The sequence below is a fragment of the Odocoileus virginianus genome, chromosome 6 (assembly GCF_023699985.2).
Source record: "Odocoileus virginianus isolate 20LAN1187 ecotype Illinois chromosome 6, Ovbor_1.2, whole genome shotgun sequence".
NCBI lineage: Eukaryota > Metazoa > Chordata > Mammalia > Artiodactyla > Cervidae > Odocoileus > Odocoileus virginianus.
Genome location: NC_069679.1, coordinates 35,221,351 through 35,238,433, shown reverse-complemented (window position 1 = coordinate 35,238,433; position 17,083 = coordinate 35,221,351). Strand labels below are relative to the sequence as shown.

The 17,083-nt window shown below is 47.2% G+C and overlaps 1 protein-coding gene across 1 annotated transcript in view; it reads right to left on the bottom strand.

The window, feature by feature from the left end:
* Positions 1–11,459: 11,459 nt before the first annotated feature.
* DAPK2 (death associated protein kinase 2) overlaps positions 11,460–17,083 on the bottom strand; it is a 44,945-nt gene continuing 39,321 nt past the window's right edge. The window contains exons 7-9 of the mRNA XM_020905003.2: positions 15,130–15,219; positions 14,928–15,011; positions 11,460–12,144 (exon numbers count right to left, since the gene is read on the bottom strand). Coding sequence (XP_020760662.2) covers positions 12,064–12,144; positions 14,928–15,011; positions 15,130–15,219 — 255 coding nt within the window. The 3' untranslated portion in view covers positions 11,460–12,063. The remainder of the gene's footprint in view (positions 12,145–14,927; positions 15,012–15,129; positions 15,220–17,083) is intronic.

Sequence of the window (17,083 nt, the reverse complement as noted above, 5' to 3'; positions counted from 1 at the left end):
AACGCTCTCCCTTTTCCAGACTCTGCCCACCTCCCCTGGCTCTCAGGGTTGTTTTCCTAAGCAGTGCATCAGAATCACCTGGAGGCCCTGGGCAAGCAGTCAGTGAGGCCCCACCCTCAGAGTTTCTGATTCAGCAGGTCTGGGCGGGGCTTGATAATCTGCATTGCTAACAAGATGATGCCCATGCTGCTGGCCAGGGAACACACTTTGAGAATCACTGATGTAAATAAACCTCAGCTCTGATAAAGTCTCACAAAACCTCTGAGCCTCTCCATGGCCCACTGAATAAAGACCCAGGCCTAGATCTCTTTGATTCAGCCCCTATCTCCCCCACCTCTCCCTGCCACACCAGGCTGCTACCCTGCCAGGCTACCCCATATCCTCAGGAGATGCTCTGTTCTCTCCTGCCTCTGTGTCTTCTCTCAAGCTTCTCCTGACCTGGACTCCAGAGCCCCTCCACATGCACCAGCCCCCTTATCCTTTAAGCCTATTTCCAGTGTCACCTCCTCTGGATGCCTCCTAGGCCCCCATCAGTCAGGACGAAGGACTCATCCCTCAGCTTGCAGCTTAGCCCCTATTTCATCCTGCCCTGTGTAACAGCTGTTCTTGTCACTGGTCTGTGGATACCTTGAGGACATAGACTGCCTTTTTCATCTTTATCTACATATTTGTTAAATGGATGGGACCCCAGAAGATAGAACCAGGACAACACCTGGAACTTCAGAGAGGCAGATTTGTACTCACCCTGAGAAAATCTTGCAACAAGGTGAACAGTCTGACACCAGTTCTTGAGGGTCCTGCCTGGAGATTATGAACTCCCTGGCTTGTGGTCATCTTCAATGATGTTGGATGGGCATTTACGGTCGCCGAAGTCCCTGATTATGCAGTACTGATCACTCAACCTCCTTCTCAGGCCCCTCTCGCCACAGGAGAAGCGGATCCCCACTAAACCCACTGCCCTGAAATCCAGACCCACAAAGTATCACGGGTCCGCTGGACCTTGCCAGAAGTGAAGGATGGTAGAGAGACATGATGGTTGTCAGCGGCCTTCACAGTCTAAATAGAAGAAGTGACCAGTGGTGAGGGCCCTGCTTCGAGCCGGTCCCCCTCCTGCCTTTGAATACCACCTCCTCAGAAGGACCAGGGCTTCCCTGGTGGCTCGTTGGTTAAGAATCTGCCTGCAATGCAGGAGACTTGGGTTCAATCCCTGGGTTGGGAAGATCTGGGAGTAGCAGATGGCAATCTGCTCCAGTATACTTGCCTGGAGAATCCCGTGAACAGCAGAGCCTGGCGGGCTACAGTCCACAGGGTGAGGGACTTAGCACATACACACATACAGAAGAACCAACCCCTCCTTGATGCACCCATGCCCCCTTGCCTCACCTCACCCACACCTGTGCCTGCAGCCTTCTGGACAGGAGGCACCCTATCTCTGCATAAACTGGATATCTACAGGTTTTCCCCCAGTCTGTGTTCCCAGGAAACAGTACCCAGCTCCATGCCAGGCATGTGTCAATTCTCAGAAGATATGTTTACTTCCCATGCCCTGCCAGGTACACACCACAAAGGCCTTTTTGCCCTTCTTCATTTGCTCTTGGAAAAGAACCTATGAAATCATTTCCAGTCAAGGAGTCAGTGATGGAGGCTTCCCGTCCCTGCCAACCCTGGGGAAATAGAACTGTTTATATCAGATAGGCTTGAAAGACTCACTTGATTGCATTGTGGCTAGGCGTACTATTGCCGTGTTCTTTGTTTATTTGTTGGTTGGGTGGACTGGGGAGGGAAGAGAAGGATTTCCCAGAGTCCAGACTTGTGGCCTGGGGGGACCTTCCAGGGTTAGCACTAGGAGTTTGGTGAGGTCTGGAGTTTGTATCGATCAGGACCATCTGCCCTGGCTTCCTCGTCCATCAGGAAGTGGTCATCAATCAGTTGCAAAGCTGGCACGTTGGTTATTGGAAGAGCCTGAGAAAGCCATGACCCAGGGTACCCAGTTGGGGAGCACCCAAGTCTCAGCTCACCTCCTGCCAACCTCTAGGTCTTCTGAGCATTCTCATTTCCGCTCGTTCCTGGGGCTGGCTGAGGTCAGGACCTTCTGAGAGAATGCAGAGTCAGCCAACCCATCTGAAATTTCCCCTCTGTGTGTGTGAAAGGAGATACGTCCAACTGTGGACACACAGAGCCCACATCCTTATGACTCAGCAGATGTGGCTGTCCTCAACTCTGTCCCCTGGAATGTCAGACCAGCCCTGGAGGTCTGACAGCATTAGGACAGATGCTACAAAGCCTGCGGCAGAGGCATTTCATCATGAGTCCTTTCTCACAACACCCCAGATACCCAGATCCACCCACACAGAGAAAGGTGCACACCCAGACACCCAGTCAGACACACACACACACACACACACACACACACACAGAAACAAAGAGAAAACTCAGATACACCCAGTGATGCACACACATACATCCAAATATCCCAGAGACAGATGTACACATGCAAATACCTTGAAACACCCAGAACACACACACACACACACACTCACACACACTCTCACTCTTCCCACTCAGCCAGAGTTCGATATGTTGTCTACACCTGACTTGAATACCTCCTCGAATCACAACAGGTGGCCACTGGCTCTCCAGCAAGGCCCTCTGGGTCTCTGACCTGGAATCAGGGTTATGTCTAGAGGTGGGGGAAAATGGTAAACTCTTAATTCATCACATGACTAATTCAACACCCAGAGAAGTTTTACTCCTTGATTTGGTGATTTACCAAAGTTCACCCCTAGGAAGGCATTATTGCTGCTGTTGTTCAGTTGCTAAGTTGTGTCTGACTCCCTGTGACCCCACGGACTGCAGCATGCCAGCTCCTCTGTCCTCCACTATCTCCCGGAGTTTGCTCAAATTCATGTCCATTGAGTCGGCGATGCTGTCTAACCATCTCATCCTCTGCTGCCCTCTTCTCCTTTTGCCTTCAATCTTTCCCATCATCGGGGGAAGACATAAGGATGAACAAACAGAATGCTAACCACTACTTTCTTTACCCTCATCTTAGCAGAAGCTTACTCATCCTTACGGCCAGACGAACATCTGACCTGTAGTAGGCCTATTCGGCACCAATTTGTATTAAACCATTATGCTCTCCCCGACAGAATGTGGGGAGAGGGTGGCTGCTGGGTGCCTGGTTCTCAGGGCTCTGTTTTGGCTTCTTGCCAATGTGAGGTCCTGCAGCTTTCCTTGCCATCTTGAACCAACCAAGGAAAAACAAGCCATTCACTAATTTAGTCCATAAATACTTACGAACACCCCACTATACACAGAACAACAGACAGACCATACAGCTCTCATAGAGCTTACGGCCCACAGGAGGAGGCAGACGTCAAAAACGCAAGTAATTCTTAAAGAATATACTTGTTGTAGGCTCAATTGTGTCTTCCACCTCCCTTACAAACTCGTGTGTCCTAACACCCAGGACCTTAGAATGGGACTGTATTTGGATATAGGGCCTTCAGGTGGCGTTAGTGGTAAAGAATCTGTTTGCCAATGCCAAGAGACTTGTCATGCAGGTGGGGAAGATCCCCTGGAGAAGGAAATGGCAACCCACTCCAGTATTCTTGCCTGGAGAATCCCATGGACAGAGGAGCCTGGCAGACCTCAGACCATGGAGTTGCAAAGAGTCAGACACAAATGAAGCGACTGAGTACACACACATGCCTTCAAAGAGGTGATCAAGTTAAACTGATCCAGGAGAGTGTGCCCTAGCCCAGTACAACTGGTGACCTTAGGAGAAGGGGAAATACCGACACACGGAGACCAGGGATGCTTGTGCCCAGAGGAACAACTGTGTTAAGAGACAGTAAGGGCAGCTGTCTACGAGCTGAGGACAGAGACCCCAGAGGAAACATATCCTACTGGCACCTTGATATTGGACTTGTAGCCTCTCAAGCTGTGAAAAAATAAACTTCTGTTGTTTAAGCCACCCAGGCTACTATCTTGCAATGGCCGCCCTAGCAAATTAAAACAGCATCAAAAAGAACAAAACAAGGAAACAAAGTGGGGGCCAAATAGTCTGAGTCCTGTATTTACTTCCTCAAAGAGTTGTCATGCCCTTTGAGGTGAGCTGCACAAGCCTTGAATGAAAAGGCAAAGCAGCAGTAAGCCTCGCTCTCAGCACCCTGCCTCCAGCAGGGCTCTGTTCCTACCTCCGGCCCCCCTAGCAGGCACCCTCCGGCGGGGTGGGCAGAAGGTGGCCAGCTCAGAGCCTTGGGCCCACACGCCGGAGCCCTTTCTGCTTCCTCCTCTGTTTAATAAACCACGGCCGAGTGTCTGTGCAGGATCAGGCATCACACAGGGGCGTCGGGCCAGAAGAGGTGAGTGGGAGGTGAGCTAGGACCCCAGGACCCACCACCCAGAGTCCAGGGCACCAGCGTTGAGCGCCACTGTTACCAAGGGTGTTCTGCTTTTACTTTTCTCAGAGCTGCTCCTTATGCCTACGGTCTCACAGTGCATCAAAGTTATGTAAATAACAAGTCCCTATGTTTACCAAGTTCTTCAAAACCTCCCTTCCAAAATGGGTCTCAATGAGGCATTCATGACAAATAACATTGATATAATTATCACCAGTGCACAGATGAGAAAACTGAGGCCCAGAAATGGTGAAAGACAAGGCCAAGATCCAAAAGCTGAAAAGTGTTAGGGAATTAACCCAGGCCTTTCGGTTAAGAGGGTCTTCCCTGGAGGCTCAGAGGCTAAAGAATCTGCCTGTAATGCAGGAGACCTGGTTTCAATCCCTGGGTCAGGAAGATCCCTTGTGGAAGGCAATGGCTACTCACTCCAGTTTTCTTGCCTGTGGAATTCCATGAACAGAGAAGCCTGGCGAGCTACAGTCCATGGGGTCACAAAGAATTGGACATGACTGAGTGACTAATACTTTTGGTTGAGAATTAAGAAAGGAAGTTGAGGGAAGACTCAGAACTGGATTGCCTCTTCTCAATTCAAAATGAGCAGGGGAATGACCCAGATGGCTTTTCAAACCCTGTCCAGCCTCTGGGATTAAGCTCAGAGAGACGGGAAGGCACCAGAGCGTGAGTTGGCCAACAATGTAGCCGGGCTCAGAAGCTGTCCTCAGACCACAGTCTTTAGGCATACTCCAAGGGGAGGGATTGGCTGGGGAGGTGACCTGGGACACAGGAGGGATATTCTAATTCTTCTCTTTAAAATGGAACTATAATAATTCAGTCACAGCATTCACACGGGGTGGCACAATGACCTTGGATCAAGGTAAAAGGACACATGGCAACGCCCAGCATCAAGTCTTGAGGGCAAAGGCACATACAGGGATCATTGCTACGCAGCCTCCATGTCCTGCCCACTATGGCATCTCATGACTGTTGTTTAGTTGTTAAGTGCAACTCTTTGTGAACCCATGGACTGCAGCATGCCGTGCTTCCCCGTCCCTCACTATCTCCCAGAGTTAGCCCAAGTTCATGTCCATTGAATTGGTGATACCATCCAACCAACTCATCCTCTGCAGCCCTCTTTTCCTTTTGCTGTCAGTCTTTCCCAGCATCAGTCTTTTCCAATGAGTTGGCTGTTAGCATCAGGTGGCCAAAATATTGGAGGTTCAGGTTCATAACCATTTGGGCTGATTTTTTTCACCTCACTTTCTCCCTTAATTATTATTATTAAAGTACCGACCATTTTATTTAATTTTTAAGAATTTTTTGGCCATACTGTGAGGCATGTGGGATCTTGGTTCCCCAGCCAGGGATCAAATCCACATCCCCTGCATTGGAAGGACAGGGTCTTTACCACTGGACAACCAGGGAAATTCCTCTCCCTTTATTATTTTAATATAATATTTGCTGAAAAATGTAGATAATTCCTGTGTAATTGAGAAAGTTCAGTTCAGTTCAGTTGCTCAGTCGTGTCCGACTCTTTGCGACCCCGTGAATCGCAGCATACCAGGCCTCCCTGTCCATCACCAACTCCCAGAGTTTACTCAAACTCATGCCCATCGAGTCGGTGATACCATCCAGCCATCTCATCCTCTGTCGTCCCCTTCTCCTCCTGCCTCCAATCCTTCCCAGCATCAGGGTCTTTTCCAATGAGTCAACTCTTTGCATGAGGTGGCCAAAGTACTGGAGTTTCAGCTTCAACATCAGTCCTTCCAGTGAACACCCAGGACTGATCTCCTTTAGGATGAACTGGTTGGATCTCCTTGCAGTCCAAGGGACTCTCAAGAGTCTTCTCCAACACCACAGTTCAAAAGCATCAGTTTTTCAGCACTCAGCTTTCTTCACAGTCCAACTCTCACATCCATACATGACCACTGGAAAAACCATAGCCTTGATCAGATGGACCTTTGTTGGCAAAGTAATATCTCTGCTTTTTAATATGCTATCTAGGTTGGTCATAACTTTCCTTCCAAGGAGTAAGCGTCTTTTAATTTCATGGCTGCAGTCACCATCTGCAGTGATTTTGGAGCCCCCAAAAATAAAGTCTGACACTGTTTCCACTGTCTCCCCATCTATTTCCCATGAGGTGATGGGACCAGATGCCATGATCTTAGTTTTCTGAATGTTGAGCTTTAAGCCAACTTTTTCACTCTCCTCCTTCACTTTCATCAAGAGACTTTTTAGTTCTTCTTCACTTTCTGCCATAAGGGTGGTGTCATCTGCGTATCTGAGGTTATTGATATTTCTCCTGGCAATCCTGATTCCAGCTTGTGCTTCTTCCAGCCCAGCGTTTCTCATGATGTACTCTGCATATAAGTTAAAAAAGCAGGGTGACAACATACAGCCTTGACGTACTCCTTTTCCTATTTGGAACCAGTCTGTTGTTGCATGTCCAGTTCTAACTGTTGCTTCCTGATCTGCATACAGGTTTCTCAAGAGGCAGGTCAGGTGGTCTGGTATTCCCATCTCCTTCAGAATTTTCCACAGTTTATTGTGATCCACACAGTCAAAGGCTTTGGCATAGTCAATAAAGCAGAAATAGATGTTTTTCTGGAACTCTCTTGCTTTTTCAATGATCCAGTGGATATTGGCAATTTGATCTCTGGTTCCTCTGCCTTTTCTAAAACCAGCTTGAAAATCTGGAAGTTCACGGTTCACGTATTGCTGAAGCCTGGCTTGGAGAATTTTGAGCATTACTTTACTAGCGTGTGAGATGAGTGCAACTGTGTGGTAGTTTGAGCATTCTTTGGGATTGCCTTTCTTAGGGATTGGAATGAAAACTGACCTTTTCTAGTCCTGTGGCCACTGCTGAGTTTTCCAAATTTGCTGGGATATTGAGTGCAGCACTTTCACAGCATCATCTTTCAGGATTTGAAATAGCTCAACTGGAATTCCATCACCTCCACTAGCTTTGTTCGTAGTGATGCTTTCTAAGGCCCACTTGACTTCACATTTCAGGATGTCTGGCTCTAGGTGAGTGATCACACCATTGTGATTATCTGGGTCGTGAAGATCGTTTTTGTACAGTTCTGTGTATTCTTGCCACCTCTTCTTAATATCTTCTGCTTCTGTTAGGTCCATACCATTTCTGTCCTTTATCGAACCCATCTTTGCCTGAAATGTTCCCTTGGTATCTCTAATTTTCTTGAAGAGATCTCTAGTCTTTCCCATTCTGTTGTTTTCCTCTATTTCTTTGCACTGATCGCTGAGGAAGGCTTTCTTATCTCTCCTTGCTATTCTTTGGAACTCTGCATTCAGATGGGAATATCTTTCCTTTTCTCCTTTGCTTTTTGCTTCTCTTTTCACAGCTATTTGTAAGGACTCCTCAGACAACCATTTTGCCTTTTTGCACTTCTTTTCCATGGGGATGGTCTTGAAAGCAAAGTAATAAAATGAATTCCTGTAAGCCCATCATGAATTTCTCCAGAACTCTGCCAACAGCTTAGCACCCACTGCTGACCTCTTCCCCATCTCGGCCATCAGGAGGTAAGCCTCATCTTGAATTTTGTGTGTAATTATTGCCTTGTCTTTAAAATACTGTTTTTTACATTGGCATGTACTCCCAAACAAAGTATAGTATAGATTTTGAGCTTTATAAAAACAGTATCATGCTGTCTCTGGTTCTCAGGGATGTTTTGTTCACTCAACACTGCCTCCCTAGGAAAAGTAGAGAAGGATGTAGAATTGGAGGTAGGCGAAACTGGGCTGTTTCATTGCATGCAAATTTCTTAACTCCATTAAGTCTCAGCTTCCTCATCTTTAGAAATGGAGCTCTCCTTTATCTTACAAGGTTACAAAGATTAAATAAAATGTTAAAATGTTGTATATAAGTGCTCCTACTGCAGAACAGGTTTTTAAAAATTACTGTGAGCTTTTCTTTCAATTTTTTTTTTTTTTTTAGCTCAGTGGTAGAGGACCACTTCAGTGTGGGAGGAAATGCTTAAAAAATTATTTCTCCCCAGATAATATAACCAACTATTTTTTTTTTTTTAGATTAAGAACTGGAAACACAAACTTTATTCAAAAAGTAAAGACATTAATAAAGCATATACTTCAGCTATATATTTATGACTTGCTAATGGTGGAGGGGAAGAGAAAAAGGGAACTAGTAGGAAAAAGGTTGAAAACAGAAGCTATTAATGAGAGGTCACCAACTGTGTTTCTGATTTTTGAAATGTGAATTAACCATTGTTTATAGTTCTTCAACTGTTCCAATATCAAAGCCTATTAAGGTCTCCTTAGAATGGGACCCTCTTAGGGGTCCCCACCAAGGGACAATTATTCTTTGGGGTGCAGCAACAGTGCACCGAACAATGTCAGGATGACATCAGTTGGGGGACCAGATGAAAAGTTCTATAAGCCTGTGCCAGATGAAATTTCTTACACTATCCCAGTCCTCGGTTTAGCTCTTTTCATACGTACCTACCTACTTGCCTTTCAAAGAGATTTTGTGGTTCATTTCTTCTGATATGGCCTTCATCTCCTTCCAAAATAAGGTTATCAGCAAATTAAAGGCTAGTGGAAAAGGCAAATGAGATCTAAGATCTGGAGTCAGGAAAGCCAGTGAGATTGACATTAAAATGCAGAGCACTGAAATATTTATAAATGCATTTGTGAAATATTAATACAGCATCTTGCAAACACAGACACAGGGTACCCTCAGACTCTTTGAAGACTGCCTTTTAACTGAGCACAGCTCTCATCACCAAAAATGTTCCATCTGCCTCAGGGCATGCTGTGGTCTCCTGAGGTATCAACTGGTGAGCGAAGCCTTCTTCAGAACAAACCCAGCACACCTGATCCCCCTGGGCCAGCTGCCCCACCCTCCTCACACCTGGAGGGCACCAGCCATCTGCTGGCCCAGAGGCCACAGGGACCAGGCCCCTGGATGGGGGGCACAGGTGCTTGCCTTCGGACTACTGGGTATCAAAGTCATCCTCAAAGGATGTGCATATTCTCAAATGTCCCCCTCTGCCCACTGCTTGCCCCTGTGCTTCCTGAGGGATTCAGGAAACCCAGCGAGTTCCAATGAACCCCAGAGAGCTGGCGTGGGCGGAGGGGGTGGGGGAGGACTCAGGCAACAGGGCTTCATATAACCTGGATGGGAAGGAGGTGGGAGGAGCAGCCTGTGGGCAGGATGGAGTCCTAGATTCCCAGGACTTGGAGAATGTCAACCCCTGTAGGGGAGGTGTCACCTCCGTGTTATTAATTGTTCTAACCCCCCATCTAGAACAGTCCCAGGCATACAGAGCGAGTCCAAAAACAACAGTTCACTGACTGACTTGCAGCCCATGGAGACTGGCTACCAAGCTGTCCCTGCTCAGGGGCAGTGCCCTGTGACCATTTCATCTAATTCAAAGAAATGAACAAGACAGGCAACAGTAAAGAACAGATGAGAGCATGTTTAAGATGACCCAAAGCAAAGGGTCCATCCATTTCCTGAAAAGTCTCCCAAAGTTCATCAAGTTGTAGAAATGAGCACTGTACTACGAATCAGGAAGTCTGGGCTTTCATCAGGCACTTTCACAAATTTGCTGTGTGAAGCAGAACTAGTCACTTCCTCTCTCTCAGCTTCAGTATAATGCAGTAGTTGGGCCGACAAGTTCCAAAAGGCTTGCCCTTTGGTCATGATTGGAAACTCAAGACTGGGTTTGTAAAAGCCACTCCTCTTCTTCCTAGCAGCTGGGCAGTCCCCTTCCCACTACCACATTATTACTGCTTGGCAGCTCCCGGGAGCCCCTGTTCTAGAGCACTCCCTGATGATTTGCGTGTCCAGCCACAGCCAGGACCAAGGGGCCCTGAACACGGTGGTTCTTGGCCTTGGCTATCCTCCAGAGGCTAGAGGGAGGCACTGGATCCTCCTGAGAACTGGGATGTCTAGGAACTACAGGGCAACAGCAGAGCTTTCTTCAACAAGCTTGCAGGTCACTCCATTTCTGGCTGGAAGCTTTTCTGAAACTGGACTGACTTTCTGATCCTGTGGGGCCATTTTGCCCCGGATCCATCCATTGGATGAGGGCTGCTCTATCCATGCTCTTATACAACGGTCTTGAAATCTGCTGCTGACAATGGAAAAGGATTGCCTCCCCTTTCCCAGTGCCCTTCCCTTTCCGCCTCTATTTTCTTTCCCTCTCTGCTTCCTGCACACTTCCCCTCACTCACCTTCCGGAACCTCTCTCCTTTTCTTTCCACCTCTTCCCATGTACTTTCTCAGTCTTGGGGCCTCACCTGGACCCCTCTTCCGGTTTGGGTTTCTGGTCAGCACCACTATTCTTCTGCCTACAAAGCAGGGTCCAAACTCCTAGTGGTTAAGGTTCTCAGCCATATTCACTCAAGGGTCCAGGTAATCCATCTCTTTCTCCTCTCCTTTCTCCCTGTAGGTCCTTCTTTGACCTTCTTCAACCATATCCTCAAAAAGCCCCCTGCCCCTATCTTGGCCATCACTGGGCAGATGTATTAGTTCTCTAGAGCTGCCTTCACAAAGCAGCACAATCTAGGTGGCTTAAAAACAGAAATTGACTTCCTCACAGTTTCAGAGGCCAGAAGTCTGAGATTGAGGTCTTGGCAGGGTTGGTTTCCTGAGGCCTCTCCCCTCAGCTTGCAGATGGCCGCCTTCTCACTGTCTCTTCATACATTCTTCCTCTGATCTCTCTTCTTATAAGGACGCCAGTCATATTGGATGTGGGGGCCACCTCAATGACCTCATTTTCCTTAACTACCTCTTTGAAGATCTCTCTCCAAATATTCTGTGGTACCAGCAGAGGTGATGGTCCCTGTGGCAGAGGGGACACAGGTATTCTAGGCTGGCATCCAGGCTGGTTTTCTTGGGCTGCACACCTTTAGGGAAAGATGAAGAAGGCAGGGACTCTGAGTCCAGAATAGGTGGTTCAATATGACCTTCTGAGGTGCTATCCACTCAGCACCCCAACCCTGGGTGCTCCCCAGAGTCATAGACACCCGAGCTAAAGAAAATCAGATGCAGATAGCCCAAGAAGAATCTGAGCATCAGGTAAACAAGAAGTTTAATAAAAGTGAAAAAAATGACAACACAGTGGGCTGCCAATGGGCTGCTTTAGGAGGTTTGATAAGTTGGCCGGCATGCCACGCTGACTCCATGTGGGTTCTGGGAGGTCACAGGATTGGTCCCTCACACCCCAACATTCACTCTGTATCTTCTGCCCACGGGTGAGGTGTCTGTCTTCCTGGTATCATTTTTGACCAGGCTGGTTCTGAACTCCCTCATCTTGCAAGGAAAGCTGCCCAAATCTGACCTTTACCCATAATGATGGTGATGATGGTCATCTACATCATTTTCTTAGGGTCACATCCCATCCCAGCTTCTGAGGTGGGCAGACAGGTGAAAGCCCATTTTATGGAGAATTAAGGGCTTTGGGAATGTTGGAGTCTCCTCCATAGGAGATAGCCACAGCTCCCAGGATCTCCTGGATCCCCCACAAATCCCTCTGAATCCTGCATGCCCATCTTTCTTGCAAAGTGCTCAGGGTTGCAGAATGCTCAGGCACTGGTGACAAGCAGGGTCCAAGAGTCTGCAGAGAAAGGAGGCTTGCTGGGCCTGGGCTTCCCTGGTGGCCACCTAGAGCCTGGTCAGTTAGGAGATACTGCTCCTCCTCCGGGGGCGGAGGGCTTTTCTTTTGGCGATGTCCTCCTCCGTGTCACTCTCACAATTCCTCTGGGAAAAAAAGAAAAAAAGAGAGAGACCCAGAGCAAGAAGGTCAGAAGATGCCAAAAACGGGGTCATGCTGGGCAACCTGGGCTGATGCACCTGAGTCAGGAGCCTGTCAACCAGGGAGGTGGACATGGAGGGGAAGCCTGTTGCTCTGTCCAGAGACCAGGGGTGGAAGAGAGAGGGATGGGGAGGTCCCTGAAGCGGGGCCAGGCCAACTGCCTGCAGGCCGCCTTTCCAGGAGGAAGGAAAGCAGGCAGAGCCTCTAGGGGAAGTCAGGCACCAGAAGAGGCCAAATGATAATCATGAAAATTATATCTGGTGTCCTTTGTGGCTGCCACATAATTAAGACCACTTGGCTAGCTGGTCAGTGGATGGGTCTCCTGACCTCGCCTACAGAGAATGAAGGAGGGCTAGCAGGACCTCCCCAGGCTCGATGGTCACCTCACCCCCTCTTCTTTGACTGGCTTAGGCTGCACCTTTAGCCAGTCCTGCAATGTAGTCTTTCCGGGCCAACGGCTTCTGTGCTCCTTTTTTTATGAAAGGGAAAAAGAGTAAAGCAGATTCTATCAGCTCCTACATAGCTAAGCCAGAGCAGAGGCCGCCACCCTGGAAGTCACCGCGCCTTTTTCATTCATTCCATATGCATCTACTTAAATAATTAAAACTATTGAAAGAAGTATTAATTGAGAAATACTTATGCAAATCATAGAAAAATCTGTTGTCAGATGTACAGTTTTATTTATTTATATATATATATATATATATATTTTTTTTATTTTTAAAGCTTTTCTATTTTGTATTTTTTCCCCCAATTTTTTGGCCACAACTTGTGGCATGCATGAACTTAATTCCCTGACTGGGGGGTCGAACCCATGTCCCCTGCAGTGGAAGCATGGAGTCTTAACCACTGGACTACCAGAGAAGTCCTCAGATTTTAAATTTTAATGCTTCCTAAACAAAAGGATGTGTCTATTTTTCTTCTTCTTTCCTTTTTTTTTTTTTTTAAGGAAAATGTTTTTGGGAAAGCTGTATAATAGATGTCTGGGACCCATTTCTTTTCTACTTAGAGGGTGAGCCATTGGGTTGATATCAGGTGCTGTGTGTTTGAGTAAAAAGAGAACTAATTTAAATGTTCACACATAAACAAAAATTAGGAAAGAATTTTACATTCTTTTCAATTACTCTCTATTTCTCTTTCTCAATGGCCAGCATTGTATCAGGCCAACTCAGCCTGAGAGGTGTGCATGCTGTCAGCCGTGTGCCTACTCAGGGCCCCATCTCTTTCCCTTGGCCTGAACCAGCTCGAAATTCAAGGTCAAGATCAACTTTAGCCAAATACATCCTGGACCTAGCCTGGCTGTAACAATAAAAATAACTCAAGCTCTGCTGAATTGCAACTTTTTAGCATGAGTCAGAGCCAAACAATAAAAAAGTAAGCTGGGTGACAATCTGCTTGTGATTAACAGGGATTCTCAGAAGGAGCAAGTCCAGTCCCCCTCCCCACTTCTTTTTTAACATTAAGAACTCTATGTATTTGGAAATTAAAAGTCCACTTTTAAATGATGGTTGTATTGAACAAGGAAAATTAGAAAATATTTGTAACAGAATAAAAATGAAAAGAGAATTTATCACAATTTGTTGCATGCAGTTGAAGCTGTTCCAGTCCCCTTTTATAGCAGATGAGGAATGTGGCCAGAGAAGGAACACAGTTTGGCCAAAGCCCACAGTTTATGGGTCTCTAAGCCATAAGTCCTCCAGTTCCCCAAGCTCAAGAAGAGCTCGGGCTGGTGGGGGGCACACAGGGGCAGTGCCAAGACCTGGGATGTAGCCTAAGTGCTGTGTGCCCCGAGGCTGCCCAGGGCTGACAGGCAGGCTGCTGCCTTACGGCCTCTTCCTGAGTAGGGAGTCACCTTCTCTCCTGACCTGGGCCATTCGAGAGGCCGTCACCACACTCGGTAAGCTGTGAGGAGGGTCTGCCAGGGACCATTGACCAGCAACAATACTAACACTGCACTTGGGAGCACCAGCACTGCACTTGAGAGTCTACAAGAGGATTTTAAACAATACTAGCTGCTAATAAGCATCAAGCACTTAAAATGCCAGGCTCTAAGAATATGTCATCATTTAATCCTCATGACTGCCCTATGAGGTAAGAACTATTGCTAACCCCTTTTTACAAATGATTTCATTTAGCACAAAGAGGTTAAGTCATTTCCTGAAGGTCACACAGCTAGTAAGTGGCAGATTTGAATCCTGGCAGTCTGGCTCCAGAGGCCATGCTTTTGACATTATAAGTTTCCCATTTTAAATGCACATAAAGTTGCAACAGGCTAATCAAATATATCATCTAAATATTATTATTGGTAATCAAAGGCAAAGCAGAAGTGGAAAAATTGGCAAATGAATGTAAAGCTCTCATTCTAAAGCAGATCCCTGGATTATCAGGAACTGACTTTGGATTGCCTGCCCGTGATAGTCTCATTGTGCAGAGTTCCTGCAGCCCCTAGGACCTGTAGCCTTACAGGTCCTCCAGGGAAGCCGGGGCTGTGGAGTGGCAGCAGAGTCCCTCCTAAAGCCCATTAGGAAAGGATTCAAGATCCTCCAGAGACTCATGCAGCCCCACCTTGGAGCACCCTTCTTCCAGCACCACCCCAGTGGTCGCCCGTGAACACAGCCTCTGCTGATCACACGGTGCAGAGCCTGCTGGAATCAGTTAAGCCCCACCTGCTCCCCACACCCCCTCCCAGATCAAGGCTACACCCTCAGAGAGCACTGTGTTTACCCACCAGGTCCTCGTTCGGCCTCCGGTGCACCTTCTTCATCAGGGATCGGGTGAGGTGGTTACACAAGGAGACAATGCTGAAGGAGAGCTGAGTGGGGGAGCAGAGGGGAATTGCCAGGTGAGAAAGTGCAGAGAGCCTGGAGGGGTCTGGAAGGAACCAGGAACCCACCTCAGCCCCCCGCGCCCGCCCCTCAACCCTGACCCACCTTCCACCGCCTGCGGACATACTGCTTCTTGAAGTTCTCCAGATTGACCGCAGACTCCCTGCGTATCAGGGCTTGCTGGTTGTCCACCGGCTGGGAGACAAAGCAGAGAGCGTGGTGGCGGACACTGGGCTTCAGACAGCAGCTAACCCCCTGACCACATGCCACCCTCAGCCTGACCCTGGGACCTGCCTGCTGGACACCACACACAGAAGGACTTCACACCAAGGGCTCCAGATGAATCTCTGCTGTTCCAGAGAGGCCCAGGGCGCCCCTGAGCTATTATTACCACAGCCAGATGGGCACACTGGCTGGACTGGAGGCTTGCCCCCCACAAAGGGAAAGAGCAGGAGGCAGGGGGCCCTCTGGGGAAGGTTCATTGTACGGCAGTCCAGGACACCACCGTGCACTGGGTCAGTTCTGGGCTTAGCAAAATGGGTGCCTTGCTAGCAGATGGGGCATCAGTACTCCACTTAAAAATAAATGGGAGGAAATAGGGGCCTTGATGGGGGTCGAGAGGAGATGGGATGTGTAGTTTCTTTCACTGTCTGGCAGTCAAGGCTCAGCTTAAGCTCTGACTTCTCCGAGAAACCTGGCATGGCTTCTCTGAGTCTCAATTTTCCCATCTGTAATATGGGGATGATGAATAACATTGTGTCACAGGGTTATTTAGGATTAAATGACTGTGAGATGTGAAGTGCCTCACTTAGAGTTGCTCAGTAAATAGTAATAAATTACTGATAGCCTTCCTGTCTTCTCCATTCCATCATTATAAAAATGATTTTATTTCAAAAATAGCTTTATTTTGATATAAGAAAGAAAGAAAATGAAGTCACTCAGTCATGTCCAACTCTTTGTGACCCCATGGACTGTAGACTGCCAGGTTCCTCCGTCCATGGGATTTTCCAGGCAAGAGTACTAGAGTCAATTGATATTAAAAAGTGGACATATTTAATGGACTCCAGTTTAAGGAGCTCATTCCCTCATGAATTCCTGCCTCTTCATAAACAAGGTTTTCCTAATTCAAGAATTCAAGAGATGAGTTTCAGGGGTTCTATGAATCTCCTGAAATGATCTGCAGATTTTAGTGCATAAACTTGTACATGGATGTTCATAGCAGTATCACTTATAACAGGTAAAAAGTGGAAACAACCTAAATGTGCATCAGCTGATGCGTGGACAAAAAAAATTGTGGTCTACCCAGGTTGTTGTTTTAGTCACTGAGTTGTGTCTGACTCTTTAGTGATCCCATGGACTGTAGCCCATCAGGCTCCTCTGTCTATGGGATTTTCCAGGCAAGAATACTGGAGTGGGTAGCCATTCCCTTCTCCAGGGGATCCTCCCAACCCAGGGATCACATCTGTGTCTCCTGCATTGGCAGGCAGGTTCTCTACCATTGAGCCACCAGGGAAGCCTACTCTATCCATACAATGGAAGAACTAAATGGAAAATCCATTCATGAAAAGAATGAAGTACTAATACATACTGCAACATGAATAAACCTTCAAAACAATATAGTTAGTGAAAGATGCCAGACACAGGAGGCCACATATTATATAATTCTAATCACATAAACAAGCCTGGTGTGCTGCAGTCCATGCAGTCACAAACAGTCGGACACGACTGAGTGACTGAACTGAACTGAATCACATAAAAGGCCCCAAATATCCAGAATAGGCAAATCCACAGAGACAGGAAGTAGATTAGTAGTTGCCAGGGCTGGAGAGAGGGGAGAATGGAGAAAGACTATGAAAGGTTATAAAGTTTCTTTCTAGGGTGATGAAAATGCCCTGGAATTAGATAGAGATGATGGTTGTATAACCTTGTGAATACATTAACAAGCACTGAATTGTACACTTTCAAGTAGTGAATTTTATAGTATGTGAATTATATCTCAATTTTTAAAAACTTAGTGTACAGGTACAGACATATTTTTCTTCTGAGAAGAGTCAATAGC